Source organism: Mytilus galloprovincialis, chromosome 4 (assembly GCF_965363235.1).
Source record: "Mytilus galloprovincialis chromosome 4, xbMytGall1.hap1.1, whole genome shotgun sequence".
Classification (NCBI taxonomy): domain Eukaryota; kingdom Metazoa; phylum Mollusca; class Bivalvia; order Mytilida; family Mytilidae; genus Mytilus; species Mytilus galloprovincialis.
In genome coordinates, this window is record NC_134841.1 from 11153159 (window position 1) to 11171080 (window position 17922).

The 17922-nt window shown below is 33.4% G+C and overlaps 1 protein-coding gene across 1 annotated transcript; it reads right to left on the reverse strand.

Moving 5' to 3' along the window:
• Positions 1–2266: 2266 nt before the first annotated feature.
• Positions 2267–4909, reverse strand: LOC143070486 (toll-like receptor 2). The gene has a single exon (XM_076244759.1). It carries the CDS (start codon positions 4897–4899, stop codon positions 2752–2754), a length of 2148 nt encoding a protein of 715 aa, XP_076100874.1. The 5' UTR covers positions 4900–4909; the 3' UTR covers positions 2267–2751.
• Between the last annotated feature and the right edge of the window lie 13013 nt (positions 4910–17922).

The following is a 17922-nucleotide window of genomic DNA, read 5'->3' on the forward strand; positions in this document are numbered from 1 at the left end:
ATACTACATTCAGCATGCATGTTTAGTGAATGTCGAGTCTGAAGCGTAGGACAACTCGTACACTCCTGTCTCAAATTGGACAATGTTTTGTTATTTATTTTTACTGTTGAAATTATTTGTTATGTTAAAATAGATAATTATTCACCTTGAGCGATGTATTATTGTTGAACATTAGATAATTCTTTTTTGCGAACCCGTCTTCTGCTGCATGTGTGATTACTACATATCGTATTACTACACGGGCCTCAAGGGATTTCAAATCGAAAATAAATGCAAAATAAATGTTTTTGTGTCTTTCAAAACACAAATAATATACAGAATTAATTGCAGGATAAAGACAATAACTGTTTAGTGTCTTTAAATATCAGCGGTATTTGAACTCGGCTCGAAACAGGTGTAATAGCTCGCTAAAAGCTCGCATACACCTTGTTTCCTAGCCTCGTACAAATACAGCTGATATTTAAAGACACTAAACAGTTATTGTCTATATATTATTTGTGTTTTGAAAGACACAAAAACATTTATTTTGCATTTATTTTCGATTTGAAATCCCTTGAGGCCCGTGTAGTAATACGATATGTAGTAATCACACATGCAGCAGAAGACGGGTTCGCAAAAAAGAATTATCTAATGTTTAACAATAATACATCGCTCAAGGTGAATAATTATCTATTTTAACATAACAAATAATTTCAACAGTAAAAATAAATAACAAAACATTGTCCAATTTGAGACAGGAGTGTACGAGTTGTCCTACGCTTCAGACTCGACATTCACTAAACATGCATGCTGAAATTGACATGGTTGTTTGTGTAACACAATCATACACATTAAAGTTTTGAAATCGGTAGTTGTCATCGTAGAAAAGACTGCGGTTCGTGTGTGTATGTTATCAGAAAATTGGTGTGATTCTTATTGCTCAAAAGAAATTTTTGAAAACAAACAGAACGTATAAAAGTAAACGTTAGTCTGCAATTGATACGTCATTGGAATGCGACTCCCAATACACATTCTGAGGTCACATAGGTTCATACAATACTCAGTCCGGCAGTGGGCGGAGCTTTTAAGCGATATCTGTATAGTGTACAGATACAGCATAGCGATATCTGTAGGGCTGTATCTGTATAGTAGGACACCCAATTGCAGGATAAAATTTTTTACAGGTAGCATCAAGGTAAATTTAAATCTAACAATACCAACTGGTCAATTTAAATGTCCCTATTGTGTTGACAATTTAAAAAACAGGTTGAGCTATAGGTAAAGTTTTACAGTAACACCCATAGTCAACTCACTGTAATACGAATTAAAAGCTAACGTCGTTTGGACAGTAAAGCGAATTTGACGCGCATTGTAATTCGAATTGACGTTAGGACGTAAAACGTTTCGAATGCGAATTAAACTAATTCGAATTAGTTAATGCGAATCGAATACAAATTACGTGTGAACTCAGCATTAGTTGACCCAAGTTGAGACGGAAGGGTCTTCAGTGTTCCTCCTGATGAAATACGTTGATAATGCTTAGCCGATAATTAAACGCCATATACTGCTGATTTGGTGACTGTCTCTTATAATGAGAATATATTATACTTAAAAGTTGATATATAACTTAGATCTTAGATATAACAGAGTTGTCTATCTTGATACAAGAATCAAAAACAAAACAGGTTGCAGTCTTGTATATACTTATATATTTCAAAACTACATCTTTACAACGGGGACAATTGCTGACGAGGGATAAAAAAATGCGTCTAAGAGCATATGCAATGGATATATACAGACACGTTAGAATATATATATATATATATATATATATATATATATATATATATATATATATATATATATATATATATATATATATATATATATGTGTCATTTTCAGAGACGAAAATTGGTGCATTACAAAATAAGACATCTTACATAAGAAATACACATTATGTACAAAATGAAAATATAACTAAGCTAAGAGTAAATAAAACATTTAACATAAACAAATAACATTTAGCAAGTGGAACTCTCGCAAAGATTCATCCTGATAATACTTGGTTCACATGTAAATAATTGGTACGTTTCAGACATAAAAATCCAGTAACCGCCACAGACAGGGCTGCCTTCATTGTGCAAAATTAAATTTAGAGAAAACATGTAGACTGCTTTTATCATTTATTTCTTGGTATTCCCTTTCACGAACAAACTTTCAAAGAAACTGTTTAGATAAAAAAAAAAAAAAAAAAAATAAGAAAAAAATAAATAAATTGCAAAACAGTTGATCTTTAAATTTATTATAAAATGAAATGTAACATAGAAAAGTGTGTATATGTACACAGATGAAAGTAGTAATTCGTAATTCTGATTTAATCAGACGAAAGTGCCTCACAAAGAATATAAAGTTATGAAATCTCGAGGGTTTATTCACATCACTTTCAGTACAATGTATGTTTAGCTTGTTAGACCAAGACAAAAATATTTACAACATGCCAGATATGAGTCGACTTGGCCTTAACAAAATTAGTTCTTAACAAAGTTGCTGAACATGAACAGTTTTCGAGTATGGGTTTTACTACCCCAGGCATATACAGCTTTGTCGTTTGATTTTAAGTTTTCTTAGTTTCGTATCTGGTTTGACCATGTAACTGATTTGATTTGTTCAACATTTATGGGTCTTATGTAGAGGAAACGCATAGCTGTGTACCAAATTAAAATCCCGGCAGCATTGACGAGTTTCTACAGAACTGCATACGATTGTTGACTCTAGAGAATAGCTGTTGGGGGATCCTTGAATGGTTTCATGACAGCTTTCGTAATCACAGACCAAAACAGATCTTCTCCCAACCCTTGTTGATACTGCAAATGTGGTGTTGTGTCAAGTAAAGACCTGATAGAATTAGTCATGTGACTTGAATCTATTTCACTCTGCATTATAAGAATTAGGGCTTCTTTGCCATGTCGTCGCCTTCTTTCTTGTACAAGGTCAAGTTCCCATTGGCACCATTCACTTTTTGTAAAGTGGTTCGACATAACAACAATGACTTTCCAACTTTTGCCTACATAATTTGTTATATTGTCTGTGATCGATTCTCCAACATCAAAATCTCGATAATGAACGCAGACCTTAAGGTCAATTGCTTCAAGACGTTTAAGGAGTTCCGAATGGACCCACTTCCGGTCTGATTCACAGTAAATGATAAAAGCATCGTATTCAAAGCTTTCGGAGGAATTTAATCTGATGTATCCTTTTCTCTTCCATTTACTTACTCGAAAAAGATAAATTAAGTTCCGAATGTTGGCTTGACAGTTTAACATTAGAATCAACACCACAGTCACGAGAAAAAGTGATACAACAATTACTATTATTATTGTTAAAATCGGACTCCATGTTGAACAGTCGGCGTCTGTTGGTTTATAGTCCACGAGAAGAAGGTGTTTCTTGTTCTCTGGGTATATGCACGCGTAGAATATTGGCCAATTTATCAGTATTTTATAAATGTTTGACGATCGGCAATAATCAACAAACCATTTCTGAGCACATGTACACCAGAATTCATTATGCGATATGTCAAATTTGGTCAACGACTGCAATAACTGGATCGGAAATGATGATTCATTAATAACTCGAATGTAATTTCCATCCAAATGTAGTTTTCTCAAAGATTTCAGATTTCCAAACACACTTCGATTCCATGTTGTAATTCTATTACCTTTTAGATTAAGGGAATGTAAAAGTGGCATTTGCTGAAATAATCTTTCTGGCAATATCGCTATATGGGTTGCTTGTAAAATCAGTTCAGTTAAATTCACGAGTGGATAAAATATTTTCCGAAATATAACAGGGTCCTTCGGCATATGATTTTTTGTTAAATCTAGTGTTGTCAGACTACGTGTATAGTTGAAAAGTTCACTAGAATTATATAAATACCTATTCCTTTTACCCCTTTCCTTGTCAAAATGGAACCGATTGTTAGCAAATCTCAATACTTTCAAAGAATGACTCCTAAACGCTCTTTTTTTAATTATTGACAAATATGGTGTCCAACTTATGGAAAGTGTATTCAAACTTGTAAGATGCGACAAAATGTTATTTTCTAGCACCGCTAGACGGTTTTTGTCAAGTATAAGTATTCGAAGATTTTCAAGACACCTAAAGGACATTGGATGCAATTTACGAATTGCGTTTTCTGTTAGATCCAGGCGAATTAACTTGGGCACTAAAGACTGTCCTGTTGTTTCGGAACAGAAATTTGGAATTTCAAATAAGTTATTAGCAGTTAAAATTAGTTTTATAACAGAGTGTAAACCAGTTGCATTTAAGAATACGATTTCATTTCTTTCGACGATAAGTTTATCTATCTTTGAAAACTGCGACATCATACTGCCATTAAAATTCAAGAATGTGTAGTCCGTTATAAAGAGATTTTTCAGCGTGTAATTTTTGAAACCAGAGAATAAGTCCATTGGAAGCATTGTCCATCCATTGTGTATAAAACTCATATTTTCCATTAGTTGTTTGTTTAAACTCTGGAAAGACATTTTCAGGGAAGAAATGTTCAACATCTTTTCACTTGATATTTGTAAATATCTAAGATATTTCAGCTCCTGAAATGCATCTGCAGTCAGTACTTTTATTGAATTGTTTCTGAAGGTCAAACTAGTTAAGTTATTGTTCGAAACATTTCGGAATGTGTCCATGTTGATACGTGATAGGACATTGTTTTCCAATTGCAATTTCACTACATAACTCGGTACTCTTGGAATATACGTCAAACGTCTACATCTTGCGCTACTATGATTCTTACTGCAGTTGCAGAATTTTTCCAAACATGGTACATCGCTTTTTTCTGTCCAAACTTCAACATAAATGATCCAAAATAAGCAAAGAAAATATGTATGTAACATTTCCATTCTTACTTGTTCTGACACTTCGACATTAATGCTCTTGATGTTTATGTTAGGTCATGAAATTTGTTATAACAACTTCCTTCCGAACCATCGCTTTATTGAACTCACGGACAATAATACCATCTTGTGCCATTTTCACCCATAGCAAAACATGAATTAGTTCTCATGAAAATAAAAGGACTTTGATATCATTTTGACTGATTTTTTCATTATAATATGTTCTTTTTTTATTTTACAAAATAGTGTCAAACAAGGAAATAAAGGATACACTTGTTTCGAATTCATACTTTAATGTATGATGATAGCTTTCAAATATCCCATGATGACATTTTTCTTTAGATGCTTATCCCAGCTGTCTTCCAAAACCAATTTTCAGCATGAAAACCTTCATAATATAGTATGTTAATTTTCTATTCATTTATTTTACAGAAAACATTTTCAAGAAATCTGCCAATCCTTCAAAACACCTCATAGATACACAGTTTAATTTGTGTATTTCGAAGTTATATGTACGTAGTCAGGAATATGGTAGTTGTTAATATCGAATATAGTTACTATGTATGTTGGCGTTTGTTTTTGTAGAAGTTAAGTGTTTCTATTGTTCCTTTGTTTTCCGCTAATAGTTTATGTGTTCCCCTCGGTTTTAGTTTGTAAGCCGGATGTGTTTTCTTTCAAATGATTTATGACTTTTGAACACTGGTATACTATTTTTGTTTTTCTTTTGCAAGTTTCGGAGATAAAGATATGTGTTGTATGTGCGGCACATGTTCAAGGTAATTGATTTTGGTTCTGTATGCTCTTCGGTTAACAATTTCTCGAAAGTAAATAGTTTATTGTTTTGAATCACGACGTACGAGAAGATAGAAAAGCTTCAAGTTCTTTTTTAAATTTTGGCGGCTTTTAACAATTTTTAAACTTCATGATGCAAATGACATGAACCTCCGTCATCAGTATCTGAATTGACATAATTAAAGCTGTCAAAGATTAAAACTTTGCAATTTTTTTATAACAGAGTTATTGTACTAACAAACCACCATCAGAAACGAAAAAGTAAGTCTCTTTTGAGATGATACATGCCCAAATATTATGATTTAATAGAAAAATTGATTCTCGTTGACTCATCGTGCACAAGAACAACGTCGCCAACTTTAATTTGTTCATTGTTATTTCCATATGCTTTGTGATATTCCCTGAATGATGTTACATAGTCATTTTTCCATCTTGTCCAAAAGTGTCTGAATAATTCTCTTTGCTGTTCATTTTGTTTAGTTAGTGATGAATAGTCCATAAACACGGGTTCACTGTTGTCCTGTTCTGAATGTGGATAAGATAACGATCTTATTCTTCTACCACATAAGAGGTGCGATGGAGTAAGTGGTTCACTGTCGTTGATATTCGTTGAGGTGTATGTTAGTGGTCTGTCGTTCATCACACTTTCTACTTCCGTAACAATAGTGCACAAGGTTTGAAAATCGACCAATGATTTTCCGAGAACTTCTTTTAACGCAGTTTTTGTTACTGCTATTAGTCTCTCCTAAAATCCACCATACCAGGGAGCACGATTCGGAATAAATCTCCACTGTACACCTAAATCTGCGATTTTACTTTGTACATTTTGCGATTCAATTATTTGTTTGATTTCTTTTGAAGCTGCAACAAAGGTCAACGCATTGTCTGTAATAACCAATTTCGGTGTAGACCTGCGACTTGTGAAACGGCGAAAAGCTTGCATAAAACATTCTGCTAATAAATTCGGTAAAACCTCTAAATGTACTCCTCTTGTTGACGCACATGTAAATAAGCACACGTATGCCTTCGTTATATTTTTGTGCTCATCCCTTACATGTAGTGCTCCTGTAAAGTCAATACCGGTCACAGTGAATGGCGGTTCATCTTGTAGGCGTGCTTTGGGTAAAGGCGGCGGATTCGGAGCCTTATACGAAGTTCCATTTACTTTACGACATGCAGTACATTTACGTAAAATCTTATTAACAAATTGACGAATACACGGTATCCAAAAGTTTTGACGTATATGCAATATGGTACTACTAGTTCCTGAGTGTAGTAAATTCTCGTGTGCATCTCGTACTATCAACGTTGTTAGCTGCGTGTTTGCTGGTAACAAAATAGGAAATTTGGCGGACTCGGGAATCGGTGCATTCTCTATCCTTCCTTTACATCGGATAATATTGTTCTGATCCAGAAATAAATTCAACTGACGAATCTTTGATACATTCTTTGTACGATCTCCCTTTACTAGCGTGTGGTATTCCTCCGGGTAGTTTAATATTTGGCATGACCTTATCCAAAATTGTGCTGACTTCTGTATTTCTTTTACATTACATGGACCAACTGTTCTGTCTATCTTTGATAATCTACAGTTTTGAATAAAGCGTAATACATAGGCTGTGGTTCGTAATAGTTTATTGTATGAAGAGAATCGTTCAATTCCCACCAAATTGTGAATTCCTGTTGTTCTATTCTCAAGTGTTGGTTGCTGGACATCAATGTTATCAGTTAATGTAGATAGTACAGAGTTATCTTCAATCGTATGAACCGGGCGTTTTGTTGTATCTATTATCCATGACGGACCATGCCCCTATAGCATGCTTTCTGCATATTGTGTGGCCGTTATTCCGCGTGTAAGTATGTCTGCTGGATTTTGATCTGTCGGACAGTATCGCCATCTATAGGGTCTTGTTAACTCGTTAATTTCAACTACTCTGTTTGTAATAAATCGTTTTAGTGTTTTTTTTCGACATCAGCCAATTCAATACTATTTGACTGTCAGACCATAATTCTACGTTGCTAATGTTGGTAAACGTGGATAAAATGTGTTTTGTAAGTCTCGCGCCAATTACAGCTGCTATTAACTCTAACTGCGGTAGTGTTCAACTTTTAACCGGAGCTACTCTTGCTTTCGCCATAATCAATTTGGATTCATTCCCGTTGCAAAGATAGGCTACGGAGCCGTAAGCTTTCAAGCTGGAATCAGAAAATACTTGTAGTGTTAACGATGTGGTTTCGTTTTGTGTACCGGTAAAATAACGTCTCGGAAAAGGAGTCTTGATACTCTTTTGAATGTTTGTTGCGATGTCAATCCATGTTTCGCCTAACTTTGTAGGTAAGATCTCATCCCATTCGTAGTTTTTGCGCCAAAGTTCTTGGAGAAATAATTTTGCTCTGATTGTGATTGGACTCAAGAGGCCTAATGGGTCATATATTTTCGATGATTGCTTCAATATCTCTCGTTTAGTGATATCTGTTTCCGCTGTTAAGTGAATTTCAGGTTGTGCGAAATAAAGTTCGTCTTTGTACATCCCAACGCATTCCTAGTACTTTCGGTTTGGTGCCCTTGTCTAGTATTTTATCAGCGCATGTTATTTTCCGTAAAAGCTGACTGTTCGATGTCCACGATCGGAGATTAAATCCACCTTTTGTTATTAATTCTCTAGCCTCTTTGTAATACTGTACGGCTTTGTTCTCGTTACTTACGCTCGATATAATATTATCAACATAAATGTCCTGTTCAATCATTTTAGCTGTGTCACTATTCTTTCCTTGAGTCTGCACATGTTTGAGTAGTGTTGCGTTCAGAATAAAGGGGGAGCATGTAGCGCCAAAAAGAACAGACATAAAACGATATGTCACCAATTTACTGTTTATGTTTTCTGCATCAGACATCCATAAAAATCTTGTCGCATCTCTGTCATGTTCGTGTAAACCTACATGTAAGAATACCTTTTCGATATCAGTTGAAATTGCGATGGCGTTTAATCGGAAACGCAATAATAGTTTTGTCAAGTCATTAAGGAGGGGTGGTGTATTTATCAGACAGTCGTTTAAGCTCGGGTACTGATCAGATTGTCTACAACTACAATCGTATACAATGCGAATTGGTGTGGTTATCGAATCTTTCCTAACTGGGTGGTGCGGTATATAATGTACTGTCTTGTCGTTACATTCTTCACCATCGATTTTTTCAATGAAACCTTTAAGCTCTTGGTTCTTTATAATATCGTCATACATTTTCAACATACCTGGTTCCCTGTCTAGCCTTCTGATTACAGATTCGGTTCTTCGTTTGGCAATACTAAAATTTGTCGGAAGTTGATCATGTTCTCTTTTCCATGGTAATTTTGCGATATATTGTCCGCCTTGAAATTCAATGAAAGTGTTCTGATACGTTTTTAAGTAATCTTCATTTTCTTGATCTAATTCTTTAGAGTTTATTCCCATTGATTCCAAGTTCCAAAATGATGCGATGTCGAACTTCTCGGTTTTATGCGAAATAAGCATTTGAAGTACTGATAGTGAGTATGTAGGTAAAAGGTAACCTAGTTTCGATTTAACAGCAGTAGGTCCATCTCCGCGGATGATTTTGTCTTCAATAAACTGCCAATAGTAATCTGCTCCTATCAATACTGTAATTTCAAACATACTTTCGTCGGTAATCGGATGCGCTAAATTCAAGCCTTGTAAATAAATGTAGTTTTTTTTTCAAGTCTAGTCTTCGGACATGATTCTGTAACGGAACAGCTATTTTCGGTACAACAAGAACCTCAATAGGTATTTTCTGTCTCGTCTGTGTTTCTACCAATAAAGTACACTTACCTAAGTGTCGAATGTTATTACCTGTGTCTCCGAAACAAGCCAGCTGTATTGTTTCTGTGCTGTAGATTTCAAGTTTTATTTTTAAAGCAAGATCTTCTGTTATGAACGAACGTTGTGAACCTTCATCAAAAAATATATTTGCGTCTATACCTGTACTGTCAGACCAAACGGGGGCAACTGCTGTTTTCAGTAATACGCTTGAATGTATGGGAGCTTTACTTTGGACATGTGTACTTCTTTTATCGACCATTGACTCATTACATAAGCTAGTATGATGTTTTTTCTTGCAATGACGGCATACATGTTTAGACTTACATTCACTGGCACGGTGCGTACCGAGACAATTAAAGCAAAGATTACTGCGTTTTACAATATTTTTCGTTCTTGTGTGTCTGTAACTCGTGTACAGTTCGTCGGTGCCTGAATTTCTTGACAGAATATGCATGGCCTCGCGGACAGAAAACGTTGGTTACTTTTTACATTATCGACTCTTCTTTGCATATATGATTCCTTTCCGTAACTGGGAGATTTTGTTTCAGTGAGAAACGTGCATGTAGGCGTTGCATAACTTTGTCGGATACCGTAATCCTGACCTGCTTCGATAATACTTATCTCGTTCTGAATAGTTTTACGTAAATCGTATAAAATCCATGTGTTTGATCCATGGTCTCTCGCTAAGTGTTTCCTTACTTCTCCGGGAAGCTTGCTCAACATTATTGGGACCAGTAATGTGCCGTAAGTGTCTTGCGATTGGACTAACGCTTCCAATCCGCGTACGGATGCCTCTATGCGATCATAAAATATGTGTAAACTGGGTAAATCATTATTGGGTGGTGTAATGTCTAACAATGCCTTCATGTGTGCTTGCGTACTCTTACTAGATTGTCCGTATCTTTCTTTTAATACGTTAATTGCCTCCTTATAATTAGCGTTTGTCAATGCGAACCCACCAATTGTATGTGAGGCTTCACCTCCAAGTTGTGATTTCAAATAGTTGAATTTCTGGTAGATTCGGGTTCATTTGTACTGCTGATTCGAAAGAATCCCAGAAAGATTGCCATTCAATAATATTTCCACTGAAATTGGGTAAAGTTAATCTCGGAAGGTGGTGTGTTTGATTGCTGCACTTTGACAATAATGGTGCAATAAAACTCTGTTGCTGATTTTCAATACATGAAGTTGGAATAAAAGGTGGTGCTTCATAATTCCATGTTTGATATGATGAAGTAGACTGCTGATGATTTATCGAATTGTCTAAACTCTGTATGAATATACGCAAGTGTTTTAGTTTAGTTTCTAAATCTAAAGTATACTCACCTGTGTTGAGAATTTCTTCTTCAATATCCTCTGCATCGATTGCACTTATAACTTGTTGATTCAAATCTTCTAAAAGTTTCTTCTTCTGTTCCACACTTTCGAATGTTGCTAAAAGATCTACCCTGGCTAACTCCGCTTCGTTTTTCAAATCGTCGATTTTCCTTAAATGTCTTGTAACAACACTTCTGTTCGCTTTCCTTATCGATTTCAGCTTATTCAAATCCATTGGTCACGGCACCAAAATGTCGGGAATACGTGAATTAAGGAATAAAACGTTGCATGTTCTAATAATGTAATCGATCTATATAAATGCCCAAGTATACAAGTGACACGTCACAAAGTCTTGACGTTACAATATAAGACATAAATGACGCTCCGGCGTTGTGTTCGCGCCGTATTTACAACACCAGTAGTCAACACTTCGGTGTAGACATGAATATAAATAATGTGGTCATTTTTATAAATTTCCTGTTTACAAAACTTTGAATTTTTCGAAAAAAACTAAGGATGTTCTTACCCCAGGCATAGATTACCTAAGCCGTATTTGGCACAACTTTTTGGAATGTTTGATCCTCAATGCTCTTCAACTTTGTACTTGTTTGGCTTTATAAATATTTTGATATGAGCGTCACTGATGAGTCTTAAGTAGACGAAACGCGCGTTTGGCGTACTAAATTATAATCCTAGTACCTTTGATAACGTTTTACACCACTTGGTCGCCATCTCTATGTGCTCGGTTCAGACTCCAATCATTATATTTGTTTTACGAATTTATCAAACCTTCTACAAGTAGGATATTGAACAGTATAAAATAGACCTATTAAACAAAACTGAATAAAGTTAAAGAGTATCAAAAGTCATCTGTCATATTTTGTCCGATTTTTTTTTTTTTTTTAATAAATCATGAATAAATTGCATGTTCGTTAAAGAAATAATTTAGGTCAACACAAATAATACTAAATCCATTGCTTTTAAGAATAAAGTAGAGGCTAATGCCTTCCCAATTATAATACGCCAAATTTAAATTGAAACACACTCGTTAAGCAATATTTATGCAGCTTTATTGATACATTTTGAAAAATCATATAATAACAACAACCCTAACAACATTTTAAAACTAATGTACACAAAAAAGGCCTTTCTTTGATTGTATTTTTACATTAAGTGTCAATCTTAATACAATGTTTAACGTGGTACACCAAGACAAATAAAGTGACAACCTCCAAGATATGAATCGAATGGGTTTTAACAAAATTAATCTACAATTATGTTGAGTACATATAAGTCGCATTTAGCTCAACTTTTCGGAATTTTATGTTTTCAATGCTCTTCAACTTTGTATATGATTTAGATACTTCCAACTATTATGATTTGAGCGCCACCGTCAAATGTTGACGACAAAAGCGTATGCCGTACCAAACTAAAATCCCGGCAGCAGTGATGAGTTCTTTTTAGAACAAAATATTATTGTCGACTCTACAGAATAGCTGTAGGAGGATCCTTGAATGGTTTCATGACAGCTTTCGTAATCACAAACCAAAACAGATCTTCACCTAACTCTTGTTGATACTGCAAATGTGGTGTCGTGTCAAGTAAAGACCTGATAGAATTGGTCATGTGACTTGAATCTATTTGACTCTGCATTATAAGAACTAACGCATCTTTCCCATAGCGTCTTCTTCGTTCTTGTACAAGATCAAGTTCCCATTGGCACCATTCACTTTTTGTAAAATTATTCGACATAACAACAATCACTTTCCAACTTTTGCCTACATAAATTGTTATATTGTCTGTGATCGATTCTCCAACATCAAAATCTCAATAATGAACGCAGACTTTTAAATCAATTTCTTCAAGACGTTTAAGGAGTTCAGAATGGACCCATTTCCGGTCTGAATCACAGTAAATGACAAAAGCGTCGTCTTCAAAGCTTTCAGAGGAACTTAATCTGATGTATCCTTTTCTCTTCCAATTGCTTACTCGAAAAAGATAAATCAAATTCCGAATGTTGACTTGACAGTTTAACATCAGAATTAGCACCACAGTCACGAGAAAAAGTGATACACCACAACAATAACAATTATTATTGTTAAAATCGGACTCCATGTTGAACAGTCGGCGTCTGTTGGTTTATAGTCCACGAGTTGAAGGTGTTTCTTGTCCTCTGGGTATCCACATGAGTACAAATTTGGCCAATGTGTCAGTATTTTAGAAATGTTTGAGGATCGACAATAATCAACAAACCATTTCTGAGCACATGTACACCAGAATTCATTGTGTGATATGTCTAACTCTTTCAAAGAATGTAGTAACTGGATCGGAAATGATGATTCATTAATAACTCGAATATGATTCCCATCCAAATATAATTTTCTCAAAGACTTCAGATTTTCGAACACACTTTGGTTCCATGTTGTGATTCTATTGCCTTTAAGATTAAGGGTCTCTAAAAATGGCATCTCTTGAAATAATCCTTCCGGCAATGACGCTATATAAGTTGCCTGTAAAATCATTTTATTTACATTTGATATTGGATACAACATTTGCCGAAATATACCAGGATCTTTTGCCATATAATTATTTGTTAAATCTAGTTCCATCAGACTTTGTGTGTTATCGAACAGTTCGCTAGGGTTAAATAAATGTTTTCCTTTATTATTTTTCTCCTTATCAAAACGGAATCCATTGTTAACAAATCTTAAACTTTGCAAAGAAGAACAATTAAACGCTCCTGGTTTAATTACTGACAGATGAGGTATCCAACTAATCGAAAGTGATTCTAAGTTTGTAAGACTGGAAACAATTCTATTTTCTAAGACCATTAGACGGTTTTTATCCAGTGTAAGATGTGTGAGATTATGTAGACACTTAAAAGACCTTGGGCGTAGTTTTCGAATTGCGTTATCTGTCATATCAAGGCGAGATAACTTGGGTACTAACGACCGTCCTGCTTCATCTGCACAGAAATTTGGAATTTCAAACATGTTATTTGCAGTTAGAATGAGTTCAATAACTGAGTGTAAACCACTTGCATTTAGGAATACGAGTTCATTTCTTTCGACATAAAGTTTATGTATCTCTAAAAATTCCGACAACAGACTGCATTGAAAGTCGTAAACGTGTTGTCGTTAAACTGTAGTTTTTTAGTGTGTAATTTCTGAAACCAGAGAATAGGCCCATTGGAAGCATCGTCCATCCATTGTTTATAAAATGCATATTGTCCATTACGTGCTTATGTAAACTTTTGAACGACAGTTTTAAGTAAGAAATATTTAATTTCTTCTCTTGCGATATTTCTAAATATTTCAGATATTTCAGGTTATAGAAAGCGTCTGAAGTCAACATTTTTATTGAATCGTCAATGAATGTTAAACTAGTTATGTTATTGTTCGAAACATTTTGAAAAATGTCCATGCTGATATGAGATAGACGGTTCTTTTTCAAATTTAAGTTTTCTACATAATTTGGTATTCTCGGAATATAATCCAAACCGCTGCATTTTGCACTTTTTTGTTTCAATTTACAGATGCAAAATCTTTTCAAACATGGTACATCGCTTTTTCCTGCCAGAACCTGAACATGAGTTAGCCAAATAAAGCAAAGATAGTATAAATATAAGAATTCCATTCCTGCTAGTACTAATTTACCAACAAAAATATTAATGATATTTATATTTGGTCGGTAAATATTATATAAAATTTCGACTTAGATTCGAACGATTTCGTTATTGAAAACCTAAAATGATACCATCAATTTTGTCATTTATATAAAAGGTAAATGATGTATTAGTTCCTCATATAATTTAAAGCCCTTTGATCTTTTGGGTTTTTCGTTTTGTAAAAACGTTGAAAACAAGGAAATAAAAGTAAAATAACAAAAATACTGCACTCCGAGGAAATGTTTTTGACAGGAAAGTCCCTAATCAAATGGCAAAATCAAAAGATCAAACACATGAAACAAATGGACAACAACTTTATTTACCTTGTTTTGTGTAGGATTCACCCTTAAACAAAATAACTTCATTATTGCAAAATCACATATATCCACCGGTTACTAGTAAAAGGCTTTAATTGTTTTTAAGACATTCATTATATTTTCGATAACCCAAATTTTTCTCCACGAGGCAGATTGTCAAAACATTTAAAATCTAAATCTATCTTGCAACAAAACTTCGAATCGTACGTGTATTTTGAAGTCCGTACAACATTGTGCCGTATATATTTAAAGGGGTACTAGCTACGACAAAAACAAATCCGATTTTTTTTAATCCTTAATGAAAGTAAAATAGTGAAATGTAATTTTCTTTTTAACAGCCAGTTTGGTTCAAATAAGAAACATCACTGATGACTTATTCCCTTGCAAGTAAATAATTCGACCTCATTGAGTCCTTCAATTCAGCTCCCGAGCAAAAGATAGATTACACATTAATAAAGCGTGTTCGGTTATAAAAAGAATAATAATGTCAATATTGGCAGTTAAACAAGGTTAAAACTTTTGATTGACTGATTCGATCCACAAAAACGCATTCTTATAAAGGAAAAAAGCGATGATTAACATGTATTTTAAGCCTATAATATAAAATTCAAACAGATCTATAAAAATCCAATTGCACGAAATCTCTGTCTGTTTTAATCTATATTCATGTTTATATCGGGTTATATGACCGTCGACAGTCTTCGGATGTCCCCACGATGGTTGACTAAATGGCTTCCAAACAAGAATATCTACGAAATGAGAATACATATTATCAAGATCATGCATTGTAATTGTTAAATAATTTTTATAGATTGGATAAACGTTTTAGTATGTTTAAAATCAAAAATGCCAATTTTAGTCATATCGATGAACCTGCATTTGACAGCTAATTTCCCTTTACCATTTAATCAAATTAATAATTCTGTAATACGGTTTTAAACTGTCATTTTTACAAATTTCGACAAGTTTTTAATTTTACAGAACGTTTGTTATCTTTTCGGTGCAAGCACAAACTAATATAAAACCGTTTTGTTCTTATGTTGGGACAACAGCTATTGATCATTATATTTTTGCGTAATCATCGGATAAATGTTATTTACGGATTGGTTATATAAACTTTCCCCTTAAAACCGTTAGATGACGAAATTTCCGCCAGTTAGTTTAATGTATGATATGCTTCAAATACTATATCTGTATCTTGATCTTTTTAATGTTTGTTACATTTTTGAAAGGATGTTAATTTAAAAGTACTAATTCATAAGGAAACGTTCTTGTAAATAGTAGCAATAAAAATGAATTGAATTAAAAACAAAATTTCCATATAATTCGTACATTTACCTCCTTAAACAAAGAGTACAGCAGGCTATATGAATCTTGTGTAAAATTGGTATAAAAATATGCTGATTTTGTTCTATTTGGTGAAATAAATACAGGGACAATTTACCACACCATTTTAATTTTCTACCGTACTAATTTTGCAATCGTTATGAAAATAACGAAATGAAGATAATATGATCAGGCAGCTCCCGTTGTTGGTTGGTTAACTGTAAAAGTGGGTATTTGCGCCTTTTTAATTGTTTTTTAATCTCTGGGATTCCTTTTATGTAGGCTAGAACAAATCTTTTCCTTTTTAGTGTAAAAACAAATGAAAGGTTCCGAAAGTATACTATATAAAAAAAGTTTTGACATATGATCGACATAACTGTTAAATTTAAAAAGATAAACCTCATTAGAATAAATTTCAAAACTGTCAATTGCAGTCAGACTTTACATATTGCTATTTATTTGTTCATATGCTCCAATAGATATTTTATTGCATGTTGATCTTTTACTTGTTTTATTTTTTCTTTAACAGATTTAACATATTCTATATCATACAATATAATATTATTAAATTTCCACAAACGATTCCCAATATTGAAATCACTTATTTTAAAGTGTAGAACTATTGTTGAATGATCAGATCTGTAGCTGTTTTGAATTTCTACTTCTTTTACATTTTGATAGAAACTCCGAGATATTAGAAAAAAAATCAAGCCTAGTTTAAATTAACAAGTGTTATATTTTTACCTTCAATTGTAATATCTACACCAAGGAAATTTCCATTATCATCTTTTTTCATCTTATTTATTTTATATTCAAGATTATTTGCAAAAAATATGGCAACTCCTCTTTGATTGGAAGCAAAAGAATTAAAAATGCATTCTCCTCCCCATTGGTTTCTAATAAATGATTCATCTTTTTCAGTAAGTGTGTGTCTTGCAGACAGTAAATATGACAGAGTTTTAATTTCAAGTTTTCGAACACATCTCTCCATTTCTCTCTAGAATTCAAATCTTGACAGTTGTATGAGAAAAATTTTAATGAATCCTTAGTTATTTAAATAGCTTAGATATAGCATAAACTTTCCATTTATGATTTTCATTCCTTAAATTACACTTTGACTCATACAACTGTCTATGAAATAACAAAGCTGTAATATTATATCTGAATAAACAAGTTAATATACAAATCTACCTTCATCCATAAATAAATCTTTATAAAACATTGTGCAAACATCATAAGAATTTAAATAAATAAAAAAAGCAAGAGTAACAACAATCATGATTGTCATATTATAATATGTTTTCTGATTTTTATAAATAAAAACAAATTTTGGATTACCTGTTTCCAAAGAAAGGGGTTAATGGAGAAAATACCTAACAAACTTATACCCACTCAAACTAAATTACAACAATCAAAGAGAGACAATCCAAAATATTATCTCCCCTTAATTGTAAGATTGCAAACCATATGTGTTTGTCAAGGTTTTAGTCAGTATATTAAGGTTATTTTCAAAGTCTTATTTTGATATTATTTTTTTTCCTATTGTCCAAAGAAAGACATTGGTCTAATAACCTAAAAATGGACACATGTTTTAACACTTCAAAATGTTTTCCTTACATATGTTGGTTAATTATAAGGAGGATGCAAACTACATGTACAAAATGTACTACAATAACAACAAAAAAATAATCAACCAATTGAACAAAGCAACACAAAAAATCGATTTAGCATACAGTAGCATGCACTTTCATATAAATGAACACAAGCAATTGCAAACATGTTTCAAAAGTTACC

What these genes read in the sequence shown, in the direction of transcription:
- LOC143070486 (XM_076244759.1), bottom strand. Translation starts at nt 4,899, where the DNA reads ATGGAAATGTTACATACATATTTTCTTTGCTTATTTTGGATCATTTAT.